This window comes from Tetrao urogallus (assembly GCF_951394365.1).
Source record: "Tetrao urogallus genome assembly, chromosome: 6".
Classification (NCBI taxonomy): domain Eukaryota; kingdom Metazoa; phylum Chordata; class Aves; order Galliformes; family Phasianidae; genus Tetrao; species Tetrao urogallus.
The window spans coordinates 6,746,987-6,766,295 of NC_136819.1; the positions used below are offsets into that span (position 1 = coordinate 6,746,987).

The 19,309-nt window shown below is 61.9% G+C and overlaps 6 protein-coding genes across 8 annotated transcripts; 2 read left to right on the plus strand and 4 right to left on the minus strand.

Moving 5' to 3' along the window:
* The first annotated feature begins 880 nt into the window (after positions 1-880).
* Positions 881-2,570, plus strand: CHURC1 (churchill domain containing 1). Its single transcript, XM_079537728.1, has 4 exons — positions 881-968; positions 1,050-1,185; positions 1,819-1,889; positions 2,318-2,570. The coding sequence occupies exons 1-4, from the start codon at positions 897-899 to the stop codon at positions 2,408-2,410; spliced, it is 372 nt and encodes a 123-aa protein (XP_079393854.1). The 5' UTR covers positions 881-896; the 3' UTR covers positions 2,411-2,570.
* Positions 2,571-3,108: 538 nt separating this feature from the next.
* On the minus strand, positions 3,109-3,753 carry GPX2 (glutathione peroxidase 2; the record flags this gene model as incomplete). The annotated part of the gene is made up of 2 exons (XM_079537719.1): positions 3,109-3,459; positions 3,529-3,753. The coding sequence occupies 2 exons, from the start codon at positions 3,751-3,753 to the stop codon at positions 3,109-3,111; spliced, it is 576 nt and encodes a 191-aa protein (XP_079393845.1).
* Positions 3,754-5,221: 1,468 nt separating this feature from the next.
* RAB15 (RAB15, member RAS oncogene family) lies at positions 5,222-7,148 on the minus strand (the record flags this gene model as incomplete). Its single annotated transcript, XM_079537721.1, has 7 exons — positions 5,222-5,377; positions 5,442-5,507; positions 5,805-5,894; positions 5,981-6,058; positions 6,144-6,204; positions 6,305-6,365; positions 7,025-7,148. The coding sequence occupies 7 exons, from the start codon at positions 7,146-7,148 to the stop codon at positions 5,222-5,224; spliced, it is 636 nt and encodes a 211-aa protein (XP_079393847.1).
* A 1,226-nt stretch (positions 7,149-8,374) lies between these two features.
* LOC306948187 (protein farnesyltransferase subunit beta-like) lies at positions 8,375-11,757 on the plus strand (the record flags this gene model as incomplete). The annotated part of the gene is made up of 12 exons (XM_079537715.1): positions 8,375-8,473; positions 9,200-9,264; positions 9,339-9,411; positions 9,577-9,668; positions 10,148-10,294; positions 10,386-10,469; positions 10,553-10,639; positions 10,713-10,842; positions 10,932-11,064; positions 11,269-11,380; positions 11,459-11,573; positions 11,656-11,757. The coding sequence occupies 12 exons, from the start codon at positions 8,375-8,377 to the stop codon at positions 11,755-11,757; spliced, it is 1,239 nt and encodes a 412-aa protein (XP_079393841.1).
* Positions 11,758-12,606: 849 nt separating this feature from the next.
* MAX (MYC associated factor X) lies at positions 12,607-14,981 on the minus strand (the record flags this gene model as incomplete). 3 transcript variants are annotated; one of them, XM_079537725.1, is made up of 5 exons in its annotated part: positions 12,607-12,794; positions 12,871-12,994; positions 13,250-13,357; positions 14,785-14,811; positions 14,946-14,981. In XM_079537725.1, the coding sequence occupies 5 exons, from the start codon at positions 14,979-14,981 to the stop codon at positions 12,607-12,609; spliced, it is 483 nt and encodes a 160-aa protein (XP_079393851.1). The 3 variants fall into 3 exon arrangements, with proteins under 3 accessions (XP_079393851.1, XP_079393852.1, XP_079393853.1); XM_079537726.1 differs by lacking the exon at positions 14,785-14,811; XM_079537727.1 differs by lacking the exon at positions 13,250-13,357.
* Positions 14,982-15,451: 470 nt separating this feature from the next.
* Positions 15,452-18,326, minus strand: UNC93B1 (unc-93 homolog B1, TLR signaling regulator; the record flags this gene model as incomplete). The annotated part of the gene is made up of 10 exons (XM_079537707.1): positions 15,452-15,712; positions 15,788-15,906; positions 16,393-16,666; positions 16,744-16,926; positions 17,077-17,201; positions 17,279-17,372; positions 17,449-17,578; positions 17,643-17,958; positions 18,036-18,177; positions 18,252-18,326. The coding sequence occupies 10 exons, from the start codon at positions 18,324-18,326 to the stop codon at positions 15,452-15,454; spliced, it is 1,719 nt and encodes a 572-aa protein (XP_079393833.1).
* Positions 18,327-19,309: the final 983 nt, after the last annotated feature.

The following is a 19,309-nucleotide window of genomic DNA, read 5'->3' on the forward strand; positions in this document are numbered from 1 at the left end:
CCGCAATGCAGCACAGCGGCCCCCCCCGGCCAGCGCCGCCGGTACCGGGAGCGCCGGCAGGGTGGAGCGGGGCGGGGGGAGAGGGGAGGAAGCGGGGTGAGGAGCATTCCCAGTTAGTGATGGGTGACCCCAGCCGGTCCTATGGGTCCCCCAGTTAGGACGAAGTGAGCCCCCAATAGCTTTGTGTGTCTCCCAGTTAGTGCTGGCTGCCCCCAGTTGGCCCTACTTACCCATACGGCCGGGGAGTCCCAGTTAATCCTATGATTCCCCCCAGTTAGCGCTGGGTGTCCCCCCCCTATAGCATTGGTTACCCCCTCATTTAGTACTGGGTGCTCCTAAGTACTGCTGGGTGCCCCTAATTAGTCTTAGGTGAACCCCTCAGTTAGCGTTGCCCCCCAATAGCCTTGGGAGTGCTAAGTGCCCCCAGCTGGTGCTGGGTGACCCCACTTTGTCCCGGGTGCCCCCAGTTAACCATGGGTGACTCCCCACTTAGCTCTGACCGACACACATTGGCCTTAGGTTCCCTCAGGTGAGAGCTGGGTGCCCCCATTTAGCGCTGGGTGCCCCTAACTAGCCCGAGGGACCCCTAACTAGCCCTAGGGGCCCACTCACTTAAAGTTAGATGCCCTTCCCAGTGGCCTTCAGTGCCTCCTAAATTATTCCTGGGTGCCCCCCGTTGGTCCTGAGTGCCCCCCTGGGTGCTGGGTGAGCCCAACCAGTCCTAGGAGCCCAACAGTGCCAGCTACCCCTAACGGCAGCCCGTAGCTCCGAGCGCCCCCACCACCCCTCAATAACTCAAGCTGCCCCCACTCAGCCCTGTGCGCTCGTGGGGGGGGGGGGGTGCGGGGGGCGTGGTTACGCTTGGCCACGCCTCCGTCAGCGCAAAGCGCCACCCTATGCGCGGCGGAAGTCTCGCGAGAAGCAGCGTGATGTGCGGGGGCTGTGTGGGCACGGAGTACCCCGAGAGGGTGGGTAGGCCGCGGCCGGGCCGGGGGGGGGGCCGGGGAGCACCGAAGCCCGGTGCCGAGCCGTGCGGTGTCCCCTCGTAGGGCACCACGTGCCTGGAGGGCGGCTCCTTCCTCCTTAACTTCGTGGGGTGCGCGCGGTGCGGCCGCCGGGACTTCGTACTGCTGGGCAACCGCGCCGCCGGCCTGCACGGCGACGATGAGATCATCACCTACGACCGTGAGCGGGGGGTGGTCTGGCCTGGTGTGGGGGGGCTCTGAGGGTGTCTAGAAGGGGGGTGTGGGACTCCTGGCGGTTTCTTGGGGGTTTGGTGGTTTTTTGGGGGTGGAGGGGTGTGTTGGGGGTCTGGTGCTTTAGGGTGGGTTTGCCTTGTGTGGGAGGAGGTGTTGCGGGGTGTCCGGGAGGGGGGGAATTGGGGCTCAAGGCTTGTGTCTGAAGGGGGTAATTGGTGGGGTTTGGTGCTGTAAAGAGAGGGGTGTTGGAGGGATGTATGGGGGATATTAGGGAGAGGGAGGAGAGTGGAGGGAGTGTTTAGGTATTGGGCTCGAGGGGGCTTTGGGAGTCCGGTGCCATAAAGGGGAAACTGGGAGGAGTTGAGCCTTGAGGGGGATATTGAGGGTTTGGGGCCTTACAGGGGTGATTACCTGCTGGGGGAGTGGGGGGGAGGGTTGGTGCTTTGAGACCTAACCTGGGGCTCGGGGGGCTCAGCATCCCAGGGTGGGACTTTTGCCCCGTGTAGGGGCTGAGGTGGGTTCAGAGGTGAAGCCAAGGGTCCCCAGTGAGCGCTGTGCCAGGGCTGGGCACATCATCATATCCCCATCCCTGAAGGCCCTTACCTGGCTTCCTCTGCAGACCTGTGCAAGAACTGCCACCACCTGATTGCACGCCACGAGTACACCTTCAGCGTGGTGGACGACTACCAGGTACATCCTCCAGGGGTCAGGGGGTTCTGCTGTGCTGCATGGTCTCTCCCCAGCCCTGGGGGGTGCCCTCAGCTTTGCTAGTGCCCACCTGCCCTCACAGCCACTGGAGGGAGCTGGAGGTGAGCAGCAGCTCTGGCACTGGTCCCGGTATCACAGGTGTACAGCTCAGGAGCTCTGTGGCACACATGAAAGCAACCACCCCACACTCCCCATCCCTCTTCCCTGGCTCATTGCCCATTCAGCAGCAAAGTGCTGGAAAATGGGCTCTGGGCAACCAGTGAGGCAGGGTCCTGGGGGGATGAAACGCAATCCGTTGTGATCTGATTGCAATCAGGGATCAGGTGTCAGCCACAGCTCAGGTTTCCTTGGCGGTGGAGGGAGGGGATAGTGTGGCCTGAGCCCCCTTCCTGCGCTGTGTTCTGCTCCAGGAGTACACCATGCTGTGCCTGCTATGCGGCCGCGCCGAGGACTCGGTCAGCATCCTGCCTGACGACCCACGTCAGATGACCCCACTCTTCTGAAGGCAGTTTGTAACCCTGGGTGGGGGGCACTTCAGCCCTGACTTGAGACCGCTTTGTGCTGATGAAAAGAGGGGGGGGGAATGGCGATGGGCAGCCTGTTGGCACCCTGAAACGGTTCTGTGCAGCGCAGCTGCCTGAGGAGTGCGAGCAATAAAGGTGAATTTGGTACAGCTCAGAGCTGCATGCAGAAGCACTCTGTATTTGTTCCCCCCCTTGGTGGGAACAGGCTGGGGGTGATGTCATTCTCCTGTGCCCCACCTCCCAGTGCTTGCTCTGCTCCCAACCCCCTCCCCACCCACCCAAAGCCCTTCTAAGGCTGTTGCCTCACTCTGCCTGCTGTGCCCCTCTAGGTGCACTCATTCCTGTTGTGGGCAGGGCGGGGTGGCACACCCTCACTGTGAGGCTGCAGAAATTGCTTTCACCTCTCCCCCTCTCTTCCTATAATGGAGCTGCTGCCATGCTTTGGCACCGTTCCATTGTGCACAGCTACTTCCTGCATCCCATGTGCTTGGTGTCTCAAAAACCAGGAAGGGGGGCACAAACAAGGGGGCTTGGATGCTGCCTCCAGCTCATTTATTGCCGCCAGCCCCATCCCAGCTGCCCCAGCCCTCCACCCCATCAGACCCCCTCCCCATGGGGGTTTCGGAGGGGGCCATCACCTGGCAGAGGACTGGGGCTATCTGGGGAGGGGTACGGCCCTACTTGGCCAGCTTAAGGAGGCGCTGGATATCAGGCTCTATCTGGGCAGTGGGCAGGCGAGGGCTGTAGCGACGGAAAGGTTCCCCCTCGGGCCCCACCAGGAACTTCTCAAAGTTCCAGGAGATGTCAGAGCGCCGCACAGGGCTCCACACCAGGAAGCGGGGCTCGGCCATCAGGTGGTCTGCCTCATCCACGGGGGCGGGCAGGTGGGCCTTCAGGTAGGCAAAGACAGGGTGGGTGTCCTTCCCGTTCACCTGGCACTTCTGGAACAGGGTGAAGTTGGGCTCGAAGCCGCCCCCCGGCCGCACGTGCTTGAGGCAGTTGAGGATCTCCTCGTTGGTGCCGTTCTCCTGGCAAGGGTACGAGGGGCTGAGCCGCATCATCCACCACCCCGCGTCCCCTCATTCCCGTGGATTTACCTGGTAGCCAAACTGGTTGCAGGGGAAGCCCAGCACCACCAGCCGCCGCGGGTAGCGTGCCTGCAGCTGGTTGAGCTGGGTGTAGTCCCGCACCGTGGTGCCTCAGAGCGACGCCACGTTCTCGATGAGGACCACCCGCCCGCGGAAGACGTTGAAGTCCACCTTCTCCCCCTGCAAGGAGGTGGCGCTGAGGTCGTAGAAGGACTTGGCGATGGGGATGCTCATGGCTGCAGGTGACGATGTGCTCTGCCGCCTGCCTGCCCGCCTTAAAGGCTGACCTGTGCCCACGTGACGACATCCGTGCTGTGACTGGGTGGAAAGCAGAGCCGGCCCACCTGCTGGCACCTGCCCAGGGACGGGGCGGGGGAAGGCCAGGGCAGCGCCACCGGCCTCAATTATTGATGTGGCTGCCACAGCACGGAGCTCAAAGCAGCCTGGGGCTGGGTGCAGGGTGCTGGCTGTGTGTGCCCCTGCATTGTCCTTAGTGCACGCTCGTCCCAGTGCCCACCATCCTGAAGCCCGCGTGCCCCAGTGTCCATCACCATCCCCGTGCCAGCCATAATCCTGCTGCCTACGTGTCATCCTTCTGGTACCCATCCATCCTGATGTCCAGTGCTGTCCCATTGCCCGCTACTTATCCTAATGCCACCACTGTTCTAATGTCGGCTTGTCCCAGTGCCCACCATAATTCCAATGCTCACTCATCCCAGGAAGTGACAGTGGCCTAAAACACACCTGCCCTGGTGCCCACTGTTGCACTGTCTATAACCACCCTAATAACCACAAGGGCCAGTGGCCATCATTCTGTTGCCAACTCATCCCAGTGACCGCCACTGCCCTAAGGTTCCCCCATCCCACTGCCAACCATCATCCCGATGCTCACGTATCTCAGCACTCATCACCATCCTAGTGTCTGTCAGTTTCAATAAGGAACAGCATCCTAATGCCCAAATATCCAGCTGTCTGCCACCATCCCGCTGCACAACCCTTCCCAGTGCCCATGACCTAATGCACGTGCCCCGTTACCCACCACCCTTCTAATGTCATTCCATCCCAGTGCCCACCATAATCCCAGTGTCTGCATGTACTGGTGCCCATCACCATCCTAATGCCCACCCATCCCAGTAAGCAACCCAATGCCCAACCATCTCGATGCCCACCACCAACCCACTGCCCACCCAACCGTGTGCTCGCTGCTACCCTGATACCACCATGTTCCAGTGCCCAGCTCTTCCCTGCTGCCCACCACCATCCCATTGTCCCTCCATCCCGGCGCCTATGATCATCCTAACGCCTGCACTTCCCACTGCCATCCATCCATTTCCCACCCATCCCAGTGCCCACTGCTTGGTGCCCATGGCCCTGTTACCGCTGCATCTCCACATCTCCACAACCTTGTCCCCACCCTAGGAAAGGGGACACTGGTGGGTTCCCTCCATTATTCATCACTGCTCGGGTTGCTGCAGTGCCGGGGACGCCACGGTGGCACCGCCAGGTGACACCGTTCCCGGTGAAGGGGCTCCAGTATCTCCTTTATTGTGGAAACGGTGTGCAAAACAGGGTTGCAGGGTATGCCAACAGTGCCTGGGACCCCCCCAAACACCAAGGGGCTGGGGTGGAGTGGGGGTAAGTCCCCGTTCCTTGTGTCCCCCCACCATGCCCCCTCTGTAGCAGGGCAGGGGGAGGCCAGGCTTCAACACCAGCAGTTTTTGGGGTTGTCGTGCCCCCCCGGGGTCTGCTGCTCATCCTCCTCCAGCTGGGCCAGCTCAGGGGGGGCCGTAGCAGTGCGCAACCCCTCCAGCTCCTTGCGGTGCGCCTGCAGCACCAGCTCCGTCAGTCGGGTGAAGGACTGCAGGGAAATGGGGTCAGCCTTTGGGATGGGGTGGGAGGCACCCGCCTTCAGCCCCACACACCTCCTTTATGTTCAGGTTGCTGCAGGCACTGGTCTCATAGAAGTCCATTCCATACTCCCGGGCAAGCTGCGAGGCAAAGGGCTCGGCGGTGCCGATAGGATTTTGGGTGAGGGGTCAGCCCCCCATTTCTCAACATCATGATGGGGCAGACAGACGGTCCCATTGGGTGCACAGTCTGTGGCCATGCATTGGGGTGTGGGGCAATTTTAGGGGAGGCTGGAGGTGGGGGAGCATTTGGAGGGAGAACTTGGGTGATGCTGGGGGGAGCACAAGGGGATGCTCAGGGTGCAGGAGGCTCCGGGGGGGGGTCCTGGTGCTCTGGGGTGCCCTGGCCACGCAGGGGGTGCCACCCCACCAGCTCACCTGCAGCCCTTGCTCTTTGGCCACTTGCCTCTTGTGCTCTTCGTCTGCTTTGTTCCCAATGAGGATCTTCTGGACACCATCGGGTGCATACTGAGAAAAGGGATGGGGGAGGAGGGAGCACATCAGCACCTCTCACCTCACCTATAAATGAAAGGGACCTCCCTCTGAGCCCCCACCTCGTCCACGTCGCTGGCCCACTTGACGATGTGCTGGTAGGAGCGCTCACTGCTGATGTCATACACTAGGAAAATGCCCTGCAGGAAAGGCACCAGGGAGGGGAGAGGAGGCAGCACTTTGACCTCCCCGTGCCTCAGTTTCTCCCCCTCGTGCCCCTATTACCTGTGCCCGCCGGTAGTACTGCTTGGTGATGGTTTGGTACCGCTCCTGCCCTGCCGTGTCCCTGGGGGCATGGAGGGGGTTGGAGAAGTCATTCCTTACCCCATGCCTCAGATGAACCCCGAGGGGGGGCACCGTGGGGTGCGACCTCCCCAAGCACTCACCAGATCTGGATGCGCACCTTGATGCCATCCACCTCGATCGTCTTCATCTTGAAGTCCACCCCTGGATGGGAGGACGGCAGCTTTATCATCATTATTTTTTTTCCTGGGGGGTGGTTCTGTGCTTCCTCCCTACGTTCAGCTGGGACTGGGGACGCCCCCCCCACAGACCCCTTCAGCCCTCCTGGTCCATAGCTGTGCTGTGCCACTCTGAAGCCCCGCGGAGCTCCTTCCGCTGCCCTCCGATGCTCCCAGCACTGCAGCTCGCCGCTGCTCCCTGTCCCCAGTGTGGTGGCTCCCGGTGCCCCCGATTTCCCTGCTGTTTCCTGGTGCTGCGATGCTCCCAGCGCTCCCAGTTTCCCATTTTCCCATAGCTTCAATCTCCCCATTTTTCCAATTCTCCCAGCTCCCACTTCTCCAGTTTCCAGGTTCCTCACTGCTCCCAGCCCCCAATTTCTCCTCTTCCGGATTCTCCCACCTCCCGGTGCTCCCAGTTTCCCATTTTCCCACTACCCGTCGCTCCCGGTTTCCCGGAACCGGGGTGCTCCCGGTACCCTCGGTTTCCAGGTTCCCCCGTGTTCCCAGCTCCCGTTGCCCCCGCTTTTGCTCTGCTCCCAGCCCTCCCTACCCCCGCTTTCTCACTGCTTCCAGCTCCCGCTACCCGCCCGGTTTCTCGTCTCCCAGCTCCCACCCCCTGGCGCCGCGCATCCCCGGTGCGAGTACCGATGGTGGAGATGTGCGCCGGGTGGAACTCGCTGTCGGTGAAGCGGCACAGGAGGCACGTCTTACCCACGCCCGAGTCGCCGAGCAGCAGCAGGCGGAACAGCACGTCGTACTGCTTGGCCATGGCGGCCTCGCGCCGCCGCCGGGCCGGGGGAGGGGATCCTGCGGGATGGCACCGGGGCGGGGCGCGGGGATGCGCCGGGCACCGGGAGGGAGAGGCGGGAGGGATGGGGGGGGGGGGGGGGGGGAGGCAGTGAGGGATGCACCATGGGGAGGTGGAGGCACACACGGTTTTGGAGCGGGGGATGTAGGGGCTCGATGAAGAGTCGTGAGTTTGGAGCAGGGGATGTGGGTGACAGAGGAGGACGCAGCAAGGGTCAGAAAGGGATGCGGTGGGGGACAGCAACAGGGACAGTATGAGATGTCCTGGGGCACCGAGAGGCAGCAATGGGGTGTATGGAATGGACCATTTGGGAACACCTGGAGTTGCAGCCAAGGCACTGGGAGGAACCACAGCGCATTGAGGGGGTATTGGGGACACACACACGGGTTTGGACCCAAGGGACATAGGTGACACCTCAGCAGATATCTGGGAATGCACTGGGGGTCACCAGGAGGAGGTAGCATGGGGAGGTGCAGGGGGCACACACACTGGTTTGGAGCAGGATATGCGGGTGACAGGTGGGGACATGGCAGGGAACACCCGCAGATGCACTGGAGGACACCAATGGGGCTACCAGGAGATGTCCCGTGTCACTGGGAAGCAGCATGGGAAGGAGCTGGGGGATATGGGACAAGGTGGGTGGCGTGCGTTTGGAGCGGGGGATGTGGGCAACAGCTGGGGACACAGCAGGGGACAGCGCAGAGGTGCAACTGGGCGACGTTGGAGGTGACATTGGGTGACATCCTGGGTCACTGGGAAGATGCGGAAGGGGGTATGGGGTGGGGACACGCATGGGTTTGGAGCGGGGGACGTGGGTGACAGAATGGGACGGACCACAGGGCACTGGTGGGGACAATGGGAGACGCCCGCAGGTCTCTGTGAGGCCGCACCGGCTGGGGTGATGGGGTGGGGACGCCCAGAGCCAGCCCGGGGAACACCCCCAGGGTTGGGGGTTTGCCTGCGCGGCCCGAGCGTCGCAGCGCCACGAGGTGACACCGCGGCCACACTGCGACACGGCGTCACCTGACCACACAACGCCAGCGCGCCGCCACGCAGCGCCGCCTGCCCCGGGGTGGTCGGGGCTTTAGAGCGGAGTGGGCGTGGCCAACGGCGGAGGGCGTGGCTACCCCGAAAGGGGCGTGGTCTTATGTCCCCGCCCGGCCGCCGTCGGCCCGGCCGGCAGCAGCATGGCGGGGGCATCCCCGCACGGCCCCGGTCCGCACGGCCCCGGCGGGCGGCGGCGGCTGCGGGAGGACGGCGTGAGGACACACACCTCCGCCGAGCAGGTGCGGGGAGAGAGGCTGTGGGGCCGGGGGTGGGGGGATTGGGGTCTGAGAGGCCGTACGGCCGGGGCTGAGGTACTGCTGTGTGAGGGGCCCGGGGCTCTGAGGGGTTGGGGTGTGGAAGTGGTTAGGGGGCCAGGATCGGAGGGGGCCTTGGGCCTGGGGGCTGAGGGGGCTGTGGTGCTGCGATCTGAGGGACTGGGGGCTTTGGGGCTGGGATCTGTTGGACTGAGGGCTCAGGGAGCAGGGATCTGTGGGACTGGGGGCTGAGGGGTTGGGGTCTAAGGGGCCATGAGATATGAAAGGGTGTATAACTGAGAGCTTGCAGAGCATGGGATTGTGATGGAGCTGTGGAGCTGGGTCTGAGGGGCAAGTGCCGAACTGGGGTCTGAGAGGGCCAAAGCCTGAAGGACTGAGGTCTGAAAGCAGTGGTCGGGGAATGCCGTGGGTCTGGGATCTGAGTGCCAGGGTCAGAGAGTGCCATGGGGCCAGGTGTGAGGCAGTGAGGGGGTGAATTTCCCTGCTCCAGCTCCAGACCGTGGTGCATTGCTTAACTTTGGGACCAGGAAGCCCCAGCTGTACTTCTTGCATCAGCTCCCTTGGCCCCTGGCGTGCTGGGGTGGGACAGGGAGGGGTCTGAAAACTTTAACCTTAGACCTAAAGTGAGTGGAGGTTGCATGGTGTGGCAGCTCCAGGCACTGACTGTGTGCTCTACTTCTTGTGCCATAGAGCAAAGTGGAGGACATTGTGCAGGAAGTGTTTGATGCCTACAAGACGAACCACCATGCTGTGCAGTAAGTGCCCCGTGAGTGCTCCCACAGCATGCTCTGGGCTGGGGCTCTGCTGAGCCCTGCCTGCTGCCTTGCAGGTTTGTCCTGCAGCGGGAGAAGCACTTCCACTACCTGAAGAGAGGCCTCCGGCAGCTGGGTGAAGCATATGAGGTACTGAGCACAGCCCCAGGGCTCCCTGGTGAACCCTTCAATTGTCATCGAGTTATTCCTGCCCTGGAGGCTGCTCCTGTGCCATGGGGTGCCCCGGGGTGGTGGATTCGTGATTTGCCCTTCCCAGAGTGCCTGTAGCCCCTCATGTCCCCCCTGTCCCTATAGTGTCTGGATGCCAGCCGCCCCTGGCTCTGCTACTGGATCCTGCACAGCCTGGAGCTGCTGGAGGAGCCCATTCCCCAGTCGATCGCCTCTGAGTAAGTCCTTCCTTAGCCTTGGGGGGCATCGAGGGGTCTGCACCCCATGAGCCACGTCAGAGCTGCTCAGCGTGGGTGCGCCTGCTCCCAGAGGTGCCCACTGCCCTGTCCTCTGGGGCCACCTCCCGCCGTCGCCGTGTCCCTGGCGCCAGCACAACGGTGCTTTGTGTCCTGTGGAGCCCTCAATGCTGCCTATTCTTGCCGGCCAGCATCTCGTGACAGAGGGAGGTGGGGGAGATACAGGAGTCAGCATCCACGTCCTGGGGTGGGGGGCTCCCCGAGGTGGTTGGGACACATCACCAAGGTGGGAATCCCCCTGGAAACACCTGGGGACACTGAGATGGGGCTGGAACCTTTTTCTGCTATGGGATGTGCTAAGGGAAGGCTCAGTGCCATCCTGGGACCCTCACCCTCTTGCCCACCCCGCCCCAGTGTCCTTCCCTGGTTCCTGTCCCCAGCTGTCCCCCTTGTCCCTGCAGTGTCTGCCAGTTCCTGAGCTGCTGCCAGAGTCCCCAGGGTGGCTTTGGGGGGGGGCCAGGCCAGCACCCCCACCTTGCCCCCACTTACGCCGCTGTCAACGCGCTCTGCATCATTGGCACAGAAGAAGCATATAGCATCGTTGATAGGTACAGGAGGGTGGTGTGGAGCTGTGGTTGGGGTGTGTGTGGGGGGGGTTTCTAGCTCCACGCTGCCCCACACACCTGCATTCTTCCACAGGCAGAAGCTGCTGGAGTACCTACACACGCTGAAGCAGCCCGATGGCTCCTTCCTTATGCATGTAGGCGGTGAGGTGGATGTCAGGTGGGTGAGCTGTCCCCTCTTTGACCCTGTGCAGCCCTCACCAGGGCTGGGGACAGAGGGGACATTGCCCCCTTCTCCCCCAGGAGCGCCTACTGTGCTGCTGCGGTGGCATCGCTGACCAATATCCTCACACCCGCGCTGTTCACTGGGACAGCCGAGTGGATAGCAAGGTGAGCGCTGGCCCAGAGCGGGCACAGGGGGGGTGGCCCCTCTGTCACTGTCCTTAGTGTTGTCCTCATGCAGATGCCAGAACTGGGAAGGCGGTATCGGCGGGGTGCCAGGCATGGAGGCTCATGGTGGGTACACCTTCTGTGGGCTGGCAGCGCTGGTCATCCTGAAGAAGGAGCACCTGCTGAACCTGCGCAGCTTGCTGGTGGGTGTCACAGGGTGCCGTGGTGCTGGGGGGTCCCGGTCCTGGTGATGAAACCCACTCCTGGTGATGAAACCTGCTGTCCCATGCAGCACTGGGTGACTGGGCGGCAGATGCACTTCGAGGGTGGCTTCCAGGGCCGCTGCAACAAGCTCGTGGATGGCTGCTACTCCTTCTGGCAGGCAGGGCTGCTGCCCCTGCTGCACCGTGCCCTTCACACACAGGGTGAGTGGCCCAAACGGGGAAAACCAGGGCTTCATCTGCCTCCAAGAAGCATGTTTGTAGAAGGGGGATGAATGAGCTTGAGCAAGGAAGCAAAGCGTGGCACAGCCCTGGAGGGTGCGGCAGGACCTTCGGTTAGAAAGAGGCTTCCCTGGGGTGGTCTTGGGGTGTTTTAACAGACCCTCTTTCCCCCCTTCTCCTGTGCAGGTGATGAGGCGCTCAGCATGTCACGCTGGATGTTCGACCAGTCGGCGCTGCAGGAGTACATCCTGCTGTGCTGCCAGTGTCCAGCTGGAGGGCTGCTGGACAAGCCGGGAAAGTGAGTATTGAGGCAGTTGTGGGGGAGGTACTGCACCCCCAGGGCTCTCTGCTCAGTGTGCCCCCCACCCTGCCCCAGGTCACGGGACTTCTACCACACCTGCTACTGCCTGAGCGGGTTGGCCATTGCCCAGCACTTTGGCAGCGGAGATCTGCACCATGAGTTGGTCCTGGGCATCCCTGAAAACCGCCTGGTAGGTGGGGGGGGGAGGGGATACGGGACTCCCACTTCAGGGCTTCTTCAGGCTCAAAGTGCTTTGTCCTTCACTCTGGCAGCAGCCCACGCATCCCATCTACAACATTGTGCCGGAAAAAGTGATGAAGGCAGCGATGCACTTCTTGCAGCAGCCTGTGCCCAGCCTGGAGGCAACAGGGTAGGGGTCTGCGCTCCACCCATCTGGGCAGAGTGAGGCCCTCAGGGTGCTAGCCATACCAAAAAGGAGCTGGGGGGCCGTAAAGCAGAGCTGCAACCTGCCCTCAGGGTGAGTAAGGAGCATGGGAGGGTTCCCAGCCCTGCTCCCCCCTCCCCAACCCCAAGAAAACACAGCTACCATGGGGAAGGATAAAATACGTTTTGGGTTTTTTTCCTTTTTATTATTTATAAGTCTTATAGTAAAGGGAAGCCTTAACTTGCAAGACAACTCTGAGCAGTATGTACAACATACTTTAGATCCATGGAATGAATGGCGTTAAAATGGGGTCACCTACAGGGAGAGGAGAGGTGGGGAAATGCCACAAATGTGGGGAGGCGGCTTCTGGTGTTCGTGTGTTGGAGGGGTGGGACATAGGGCAGGATGCACACGCAGACCACCCAGCCCGAGCCCTGCAGCTCCATGCCATGGAGGGCAGGGGGATGCCTTGCACACACAGGAAATAAATAGCGAGACCCCCCCCCTGTGCTGACCCCCTGGGGGTGCCCACAGGTGGGCAATGGGGGCTGGGGGGGATGCCCGCCTCCTGCACAGCCTCGTGCTCAGCTCAGGGCTGCAGTGGTCCCTGGGTATAAATAGAAATGCTCATATAAAACCAAAGGGGGGGAGGAGGTGCAGAAAGGGGCTCGCTAGCGGCAGGGGGGAGAGGAAATGGGGGTGCTGGTGGCATCTCCACGCAGTCGGGGTCCCCCAGACCCCCCGGATTCCGGCACGGAGGGCTGCAAGGGTGCAGCCCTGGAGCCTTGAGGAGAAAAGGGTGAGTCCTTAGGGGGCCAGGGGGCAGGTGTGGGGGGGCCTAGCTGGCCTCCATGCGCAGCTTCTTCCTGCTCTGTGGCTCATCAGGCTCCGAGTCAGAGCTGGAGTCAGAGCCGCCGTCAAAAGCGGAGATGGCACTGCCCTTGGGGTTGGTGTACAGGCTGCTGTCCGCTGCTGGGTAGTTGGCCTGCAGCTGGGCACTCGAGCGCGCCTTCTCCAGGGCTCGCACTGCAAGGCAAGGGGCGTCACAGCCCAGGGTGGGGAGGGGCACGGCCTTTGTACCCCCTTCCTGGGGGGAGCTCACCTTGCTGCTCCAGCAGTGCGTTCTGCCGCTTGAGGTCATCGATGTCCTGCTGGTGCGTGTGGTTTTTCCGGCGCATGTACTGGATGTACTCTGTGGCTTTGTCCAGGATTTGGGCCCGGGATGCCTGTGGCAATAGTGGGAAAAGGCACGGGCCAGATAAAGACCTCAGCTCTGCCATGGGGTGGAGGCCCCCAGGATGCGCGTGGCACCGCTTCAGAGACCCGCAGCCCCTCACTGACTGCGCCATTAGGTTCCGCCACCAAAACCTCAGAGCCGGGCAACGTTGGCAGGAGGAAGCACTGCTCCACTTGGCGTAGCCGAGGGAGGGGGAAGTCAAAAAGGTCCCTGTGGGGCGTGCCGCCGCGCTCCACAACCTCACCTTCTCGCCCTGCAGGGAGGGCACGGAGTCACGCAGGCTGTGGAAACTGTCCTTGATGTGGTCCCGCCGTTTGCGCTCCAGTGCGTTGTGGTGGGCTCGCTTGTCGGCCTGCAGGGGGTGGGGGGCGCGTGCACATACACACATACACATACAGAGTGGAGCAGGGAAGAGGGGGGGGGGGGGCACGGTGCTTTCAGTTTCCCCGTGGCGCAGCTTCCTGCTGTGGCTGAATTGGGGCTGGGCCTAGAAGTGGGGGCCGGTGGGGGGGAAGCAGTTTCACACCCCCCAGAATGCCTCAGCCCCTTGTAGCACACAGCGTTGCCTCTGCATATGCCCAAAGGGCACGGCCCCACCTGCGTCCCCTCTCCCTAAGGCAGCTCTCTGGAAAGAGGCTGCTGCTCAAAGAGAGCCCACAGAGAAACAGCTCCAGAAGAGACACCCTCCATCCCAACCACACAAATTCACGTCTTCCCCATAAAGCAGGCACAGCCCTCCTGCTCCCCCCACCTGACAGCCCCTGTTTAATGCCACAGCCCCCCCAGACGACCCCTAAACATAGCCTCCACAGGTATCGTTACCCCTCAAAGTAAAGACACTTCCATAACATGGCACCACAGGTGTCTGTCCCAACCTCCCAAACCCAACTGTGTCCATTTCCTTCCCCCACCCCCTCCAAGACAAAGTATCCTCTTATCAGCCTCCCAGGCACACCCCAAACACAACCCCACCCCCCCCAAAACAGTCCCACAGCTGTCCCCCTTCCCCAAAAGCCCCAAAGAAGCACCCCTGTGAGAGTCCTATTACCACAGCTCCACCATTTCCCTCCAAACATAGACCCTCACCCTAACAGAGCCCCCCCCGAAGACACATCCCACACCCTGAGTCCCATAGATATCCCCCCTTACACAGAGTCCCTCCAAAGACACATCCCACAGGTATCTCCCCCCCAGCTCGACCCCATAGGACCTCCATCATGACATAATCCCCCCAGAACAAAACCCCACAAGTGTTCCCCACAAACAGAGCCCTCCCATCACCACAATCCCCCATCCCCTCCCAACCAGAGCTCCCTCTTCCCCATGCAGCCCTCCCAAAGACACATCCCACAGGTGTCCCCCCCCTCCCCCAAGACTGGACCCCACAGCTAACCCCCCCACCCCCATTGACACGCAGCCCCCCCAAACACAACCCCACAAGTGTTCCCCCCAAACAGAGCCCTCCCATCACCGCAGTCCCCTCCATATCCCCCCCACAACAAAACCCTGTAGACCTCCCCACAACAACCCTCCCCTATACAATCCCAAAGACGCATCCCACAGCTGCTCCCTCGACGGGACCCTATAGACTCCCCCATCACACTGACCTCCCTCAGACCCTCCCCGCGTTTCCACACAGGTGTCCCCCCTCCGCCAAAACACCCCACACAAGTGCCCCCCCCCGCCCCAAATACGACCCCCTCACGGCACAGCCCTTCCCCAGCCAGTGCTCTCCCCAAGAGCAGAACCCCATAGCCCCTCCCCCCCCCCCCAACGTACCGCGGACTGGAAGCGGGGCTGCTCCTCCTGCGGGCCCCGTGAGGAGGAAGCATGGAAGGGCGGAGGGGAGGAGGAAGAAGGGACAAACCGAGCGTTACCCCCTCACTGCCCACATCGGGGCACCGGGGGGAAGGGGGGAGCGGGGGGGTGGGCGGACTCACGTCGCTCTCCACCTCGATGTCATCGTTGTCGCTCATCGCTGCCGGCCAGGGAGCAGCGGGCCGCGCCGCCACAACAACAGCGCGCAGCGCGCGTGCGCCCGCCCTGCCCGGCCGCTCGCCTGAGCGCGGGGCATTGTGGGGCGGCGAGTCCAAGGCTAACGAGACTGCGCAGACGGGGGCACGCAGGGGACTATAGCTCCCGGCGTACACCGCGCCCCCGCGCACTGCATGCCGGGAGCCGTAGTCCCCTAGCGGTCAGGCAGCCGGAAGTCCCGCCGGCGGTCGGAAGTGCCGCTGCCTTCTCGCTCACGAAGGGGTGTCGAAAGCAGCGGGACGGAACGGCGGCACTGAAGGCGGAGATGGCAATCGGATGAACCTTTTATTGAGTCGGAGATCAGCGGGGAGCGTGCAGTGCCTCGGGGTCGGCTCCGGCGGGGCTCAAGCCCCAGAGGGTGCAGCTGTGTGGGGAGGCCTGTGAGGCTGCCAGAGGCCTGTAGGCCCGCTGCCTAATTTCTCTGCTCCCCATCATCTCTCGCCGTCTCGTCCTCCTCCGCTGGCGGATGGCTGTTGTCACGGCTCTCCCCCTCACCCTCTGAGTTGGTTTCATCAGAGTCATCCTCCTCCAGGTAGCGGTACCCGCTGGCCCTGTGGCGTGGACGTGGCATGCGGGGCAGGCGGAAGGCCACGCGCTGTGCCAACCGGCGCTCCATCCAGCCATAAGAACCTGCCGCCAGCCCCAGCGCCAACAGCATGAGAGACAGCTTGGCCTAGGGGATGGAAGGGATCAGCATGTGGGACAGCCTCACTGAGCCCGGCCCTCGCCCTATCCCAGCCCTGCTCACCTTCATAGGCAGCCCTGACCACAGGTACACAACGAAGATGGCCAGTGCCTGCCACCAGTGGTAGATGGTGAAGACGAAGTCTTGGCGCTCTTTGTCTTCATACAGCATGCCCAGGAGGACTAGGTGGAGGGAGGCAGGCACACGCTGTCAGCATCCCCAGCCTATGTCATTGTCTTCTGATAATTACTAGTGAGCCAACAGAGCTGGGGACCGCTGGGGCACACAAGGACAGGACAAGCTGGGGACAACAAGCCCTACCCACAGAGCTAGGGAACACTGAGGGGCATGAGGACAGGATGAGTCAGGAACAACCTGCCCTACTCAAAGGGCTGGAGGCCATTGGGGGACACAAGGACAGAGTGAAGTGGGGACAACCCACTCTATTCATGGAGGTGGGTACCATCGGGGGACATGAGTACAGAATTAGTTGGGGACAACCTGCCCTACCCACAGAACTAGGACTACCAGAGGACACAAGAACAGGATGAGCTGGGTACAACCTACTCCACCCATGGAACTGGGGACCACTGGCCAAGATGGTCTGGAAACAACTTGCTCACTCCTGGGGAAGCCAAAGACTGTACTGGGACATTCCCACTACTCACTGCTAATGCCAGTCTTGTTGAGGGCACTGCCCATTCCCCAGAGTGCGGCTATGGTGTAAAGCAGAGGTGCCTGCTCCACTTGTCGGGGCGTAGGTGCCCAGCAGAAGAGCGTCACCAGGATAGAAGTGTGGAGCAAGGCTCCGGCCAGCAGTGGGTACTGACGTCGCAGGCGCAGCATGAAGAGAGCAAGGCTAGAGCAGGTGGAGGCGGAGAAGCCGTAGGCGATGAGGAGGTATGCCAGCTTCTCCAGCCCCAGGGTGCACACGCCATAGTTCTGCATCGAGGACAGGCTTAGCATCATGCAGCCGTGCCGTCCCCATGCCACCACCCCATCCCAACTCTGTGCTGTACCAAGGAGAAATCATTGCAGACGAAGAGCACCTCAAAGCCACTGTAGATGAAGAAAGGAAGGAGGTGGCGGAGGCGATAGTCCCGCATGTGCTTGAAGGGCAGCTGGAATATGTTCCCCCAGCCTATGCTGCGCAGATCAATCTCCTCAGTGGTCCGATACGCCGAGCCGCAGAGCAACAGGACCTGTGTTGTGGTAGCAGGTGACATGCTGACGGCCACCTGCCCCATCTTGTCCCATCTTACAACCAGCCCACAGCAGGAGGTTGGAAATGGAAAATCTTTAAGGTCCCTTCCAACCCAAACCATTCTCTGATTCTACAATCCTGTGCTCACCACCAGCATGGCAAGGAAGGCAGCTGCCATCAGGACGCTCTCCACCACGATGAGGTTGACGCTGCGAGGCAGACTGTGCAGTACCGTCTTATTGAAGCCAGTCAGCGTGCCGTGGCTCAGGGTACCTGCAGGGGCGTGCACGGTGGGCTCAGCACTGGCCAGGATTGTGCCAACACCCCATGGTGCCGCCCCATGTGCTCACCACAGTGCTTCACCCCGTAGAGTGTGTGGTTGAGCTGGTAGATGTAGTTGTTGAGGAAGAAGAGCATGGGCATCTGTGCGCAGACGAAGCTCAGCTGCAGGATGCAGAGTGGTGGACATTCAGCACTGGGCTGTTCCATTTGTTCCCTCCCTGTCCCCGCTGGCCCTCACGTGGAAGCAGATGTAGAAGATGGTCTGGAAGACGACAATGTAGGCACTGCAGGCTCCACGCGGTGCTTGCCGCTGCTCCTGCACATGCTCCTCCTTGTAGTTGGCATACTCGTAGTACTTCTGTGCCATCCTGTAGCAGAGTGTGGGTCAGCCTCTGCCCTGTCCCACTGTTCCCTTCTCCCCCTGCCACCTACCGCGTAATGTAGTTGCCCAAGGAGGCCCAGAGCGGCACGATGGCCACCCCGATGGCCACAGCAGAGGGCACCAGTGTGAAGTAGCGCTCCCAGTAGTTGCTGGAGACAAAGAGGGCATAGATGCCCACGGCCAGGAACATGGTCCACTTGGTGCCGAAGAACCGGATGAGGACAGGCGTGTAGAGCAGCGCCACCACGGGGGTGACATTGATGCCCATCAGCACCTTGCGGTCGATGTCCTCCAGCTCCATGTTGCTGTACTTCACCTCCCGGTAGGTCTCGTCATAGTGCAGGATGAGCTGCATCTGCAGCAGGCCTGGGGAGTCCCAAATGCCATCACGTCACTGCCCCACTGACATCAGAGGGTTCCCCGTTCGGGGGCCGGGGCCGTACCCAGGTAGACGCTGTAGGTGAGCATGGCGGCCAAGCTGGCAGCCAGCACGTTCTTCACCACACCAAGGCGCTTGCGGCGGAAATACTTCTGTTCCTCTTCCTCCTCATTGTAGTCCGTGTGCGCTCCCACCATGTCATCCAGCTGTAGGAGCCCCCTGCTCAGCCACGGGGTGCCACCACCCTGCGTCACAACCCCGTGTCACCTCCCTGCCTCACCTGTGCCTCAGGGCCCAGCATCTCACCCGCTGCTGTTTTGGCCACATCCTGGCAGCAGCCGGGGTCCTTCTCCATCGCTGCTGTGTCTGCGGGGCGCTCTGGAGATGTTGGGGGTGCAGAACATGTTCCTGTGGCCCCGAACCCTGCACCGTTGGGCTCTGCACCCTCAAACTTTGCACTCCTGTCCAGCACCCCCTGCTGCCCACACCCCCTCGTTGGGCAGCCATTATTCCTCCCCCCTTACACTGCACACCCCCCAAACCTTGCACCCAGCACCCTTGAGACGCCGCACCCCCACACTCTGCAACTGCGTGCCTGGCACCCCTAAACCATGGCACATGTAGGTTCTGCATCCCTAAACCCTGCGCTCATGAGCCCTCACAAACACATGCTCTGCACCCATCATTCATTCACCCCCAAACCCTTCATCTATGAGCTCGGCACCCCCAAACCTTGCACCCATGTGCTCTGCACCCCGAAACCTTTTGCCCTGCACCCCTTAGACACTGCACCCATGAGCTCTGCTCCCCTACACCCGCTGCCTGTCACTCCTCCATCCTCGCACCGTTCGGTCCCAAACCTGGCACCCGGCACCCTCGCACCCCCGAGTCCGGCAACTCCTACCCCACAGCCCCAAGCTCAGCACCCCGGCCTGGCTGCCGCCCCGTTGTGCCCGGCTCGGGGCGGAGCCGCCACAGCTTCCTCTTTCGAACGGGGCGGGCGGGACGGGGGCTTAAAGGAGCCGCTCCTAGAACTCCCGGGACCCCATATTCCCACCAGCACCCAATTTATGCTGCTCCTATCCCATCGCCACATGGAAGAGGCACGTGGCCCTTCTTGACCTCTCTCCCCTGTTGTCACCTGTCTGCTTGTGTCCCCTTGTCACCCACGTGTCCCCTGTTCTCCCCCCCCTCCTGCCTGCGTGCCCGTATCCCCTCCGGCACCCCATAAACGGGAGCCAGGAGGGAGTCCGGCAGCTTTGCTCCCTCCCTGTCATCGGTCACCCGCAGCCAATGGACAAATCTGGCCGAGCCGGTACTAAAGGAATGTCACACAGC

Excerpts from the sequence above, each read along its gene's own strand:
- CHURC1 (XM_079537728.1), top strand. The coding sequence starts at position 897 with ATGCGCGGCGGAAGTCTCGCGAGAAGCAGCGTGATGTGCGGGGGCTGT. Across the intron at positions 969-1,049 it reads GCACGGAGTACCCCGAGAGG|GGCACCACGTGCCTGGAGGG; the intron begins GTGGGTAGGCCG and ends GTCCCCTCGTAG. Across the intron at positions 1,890-2,317 it reads GCGTGGTGGACGACTACCAG|GAGTACACCATGCTGTGCCT; the intron begins GTACATCCTCCA and ends GTTCTGCTCCAG.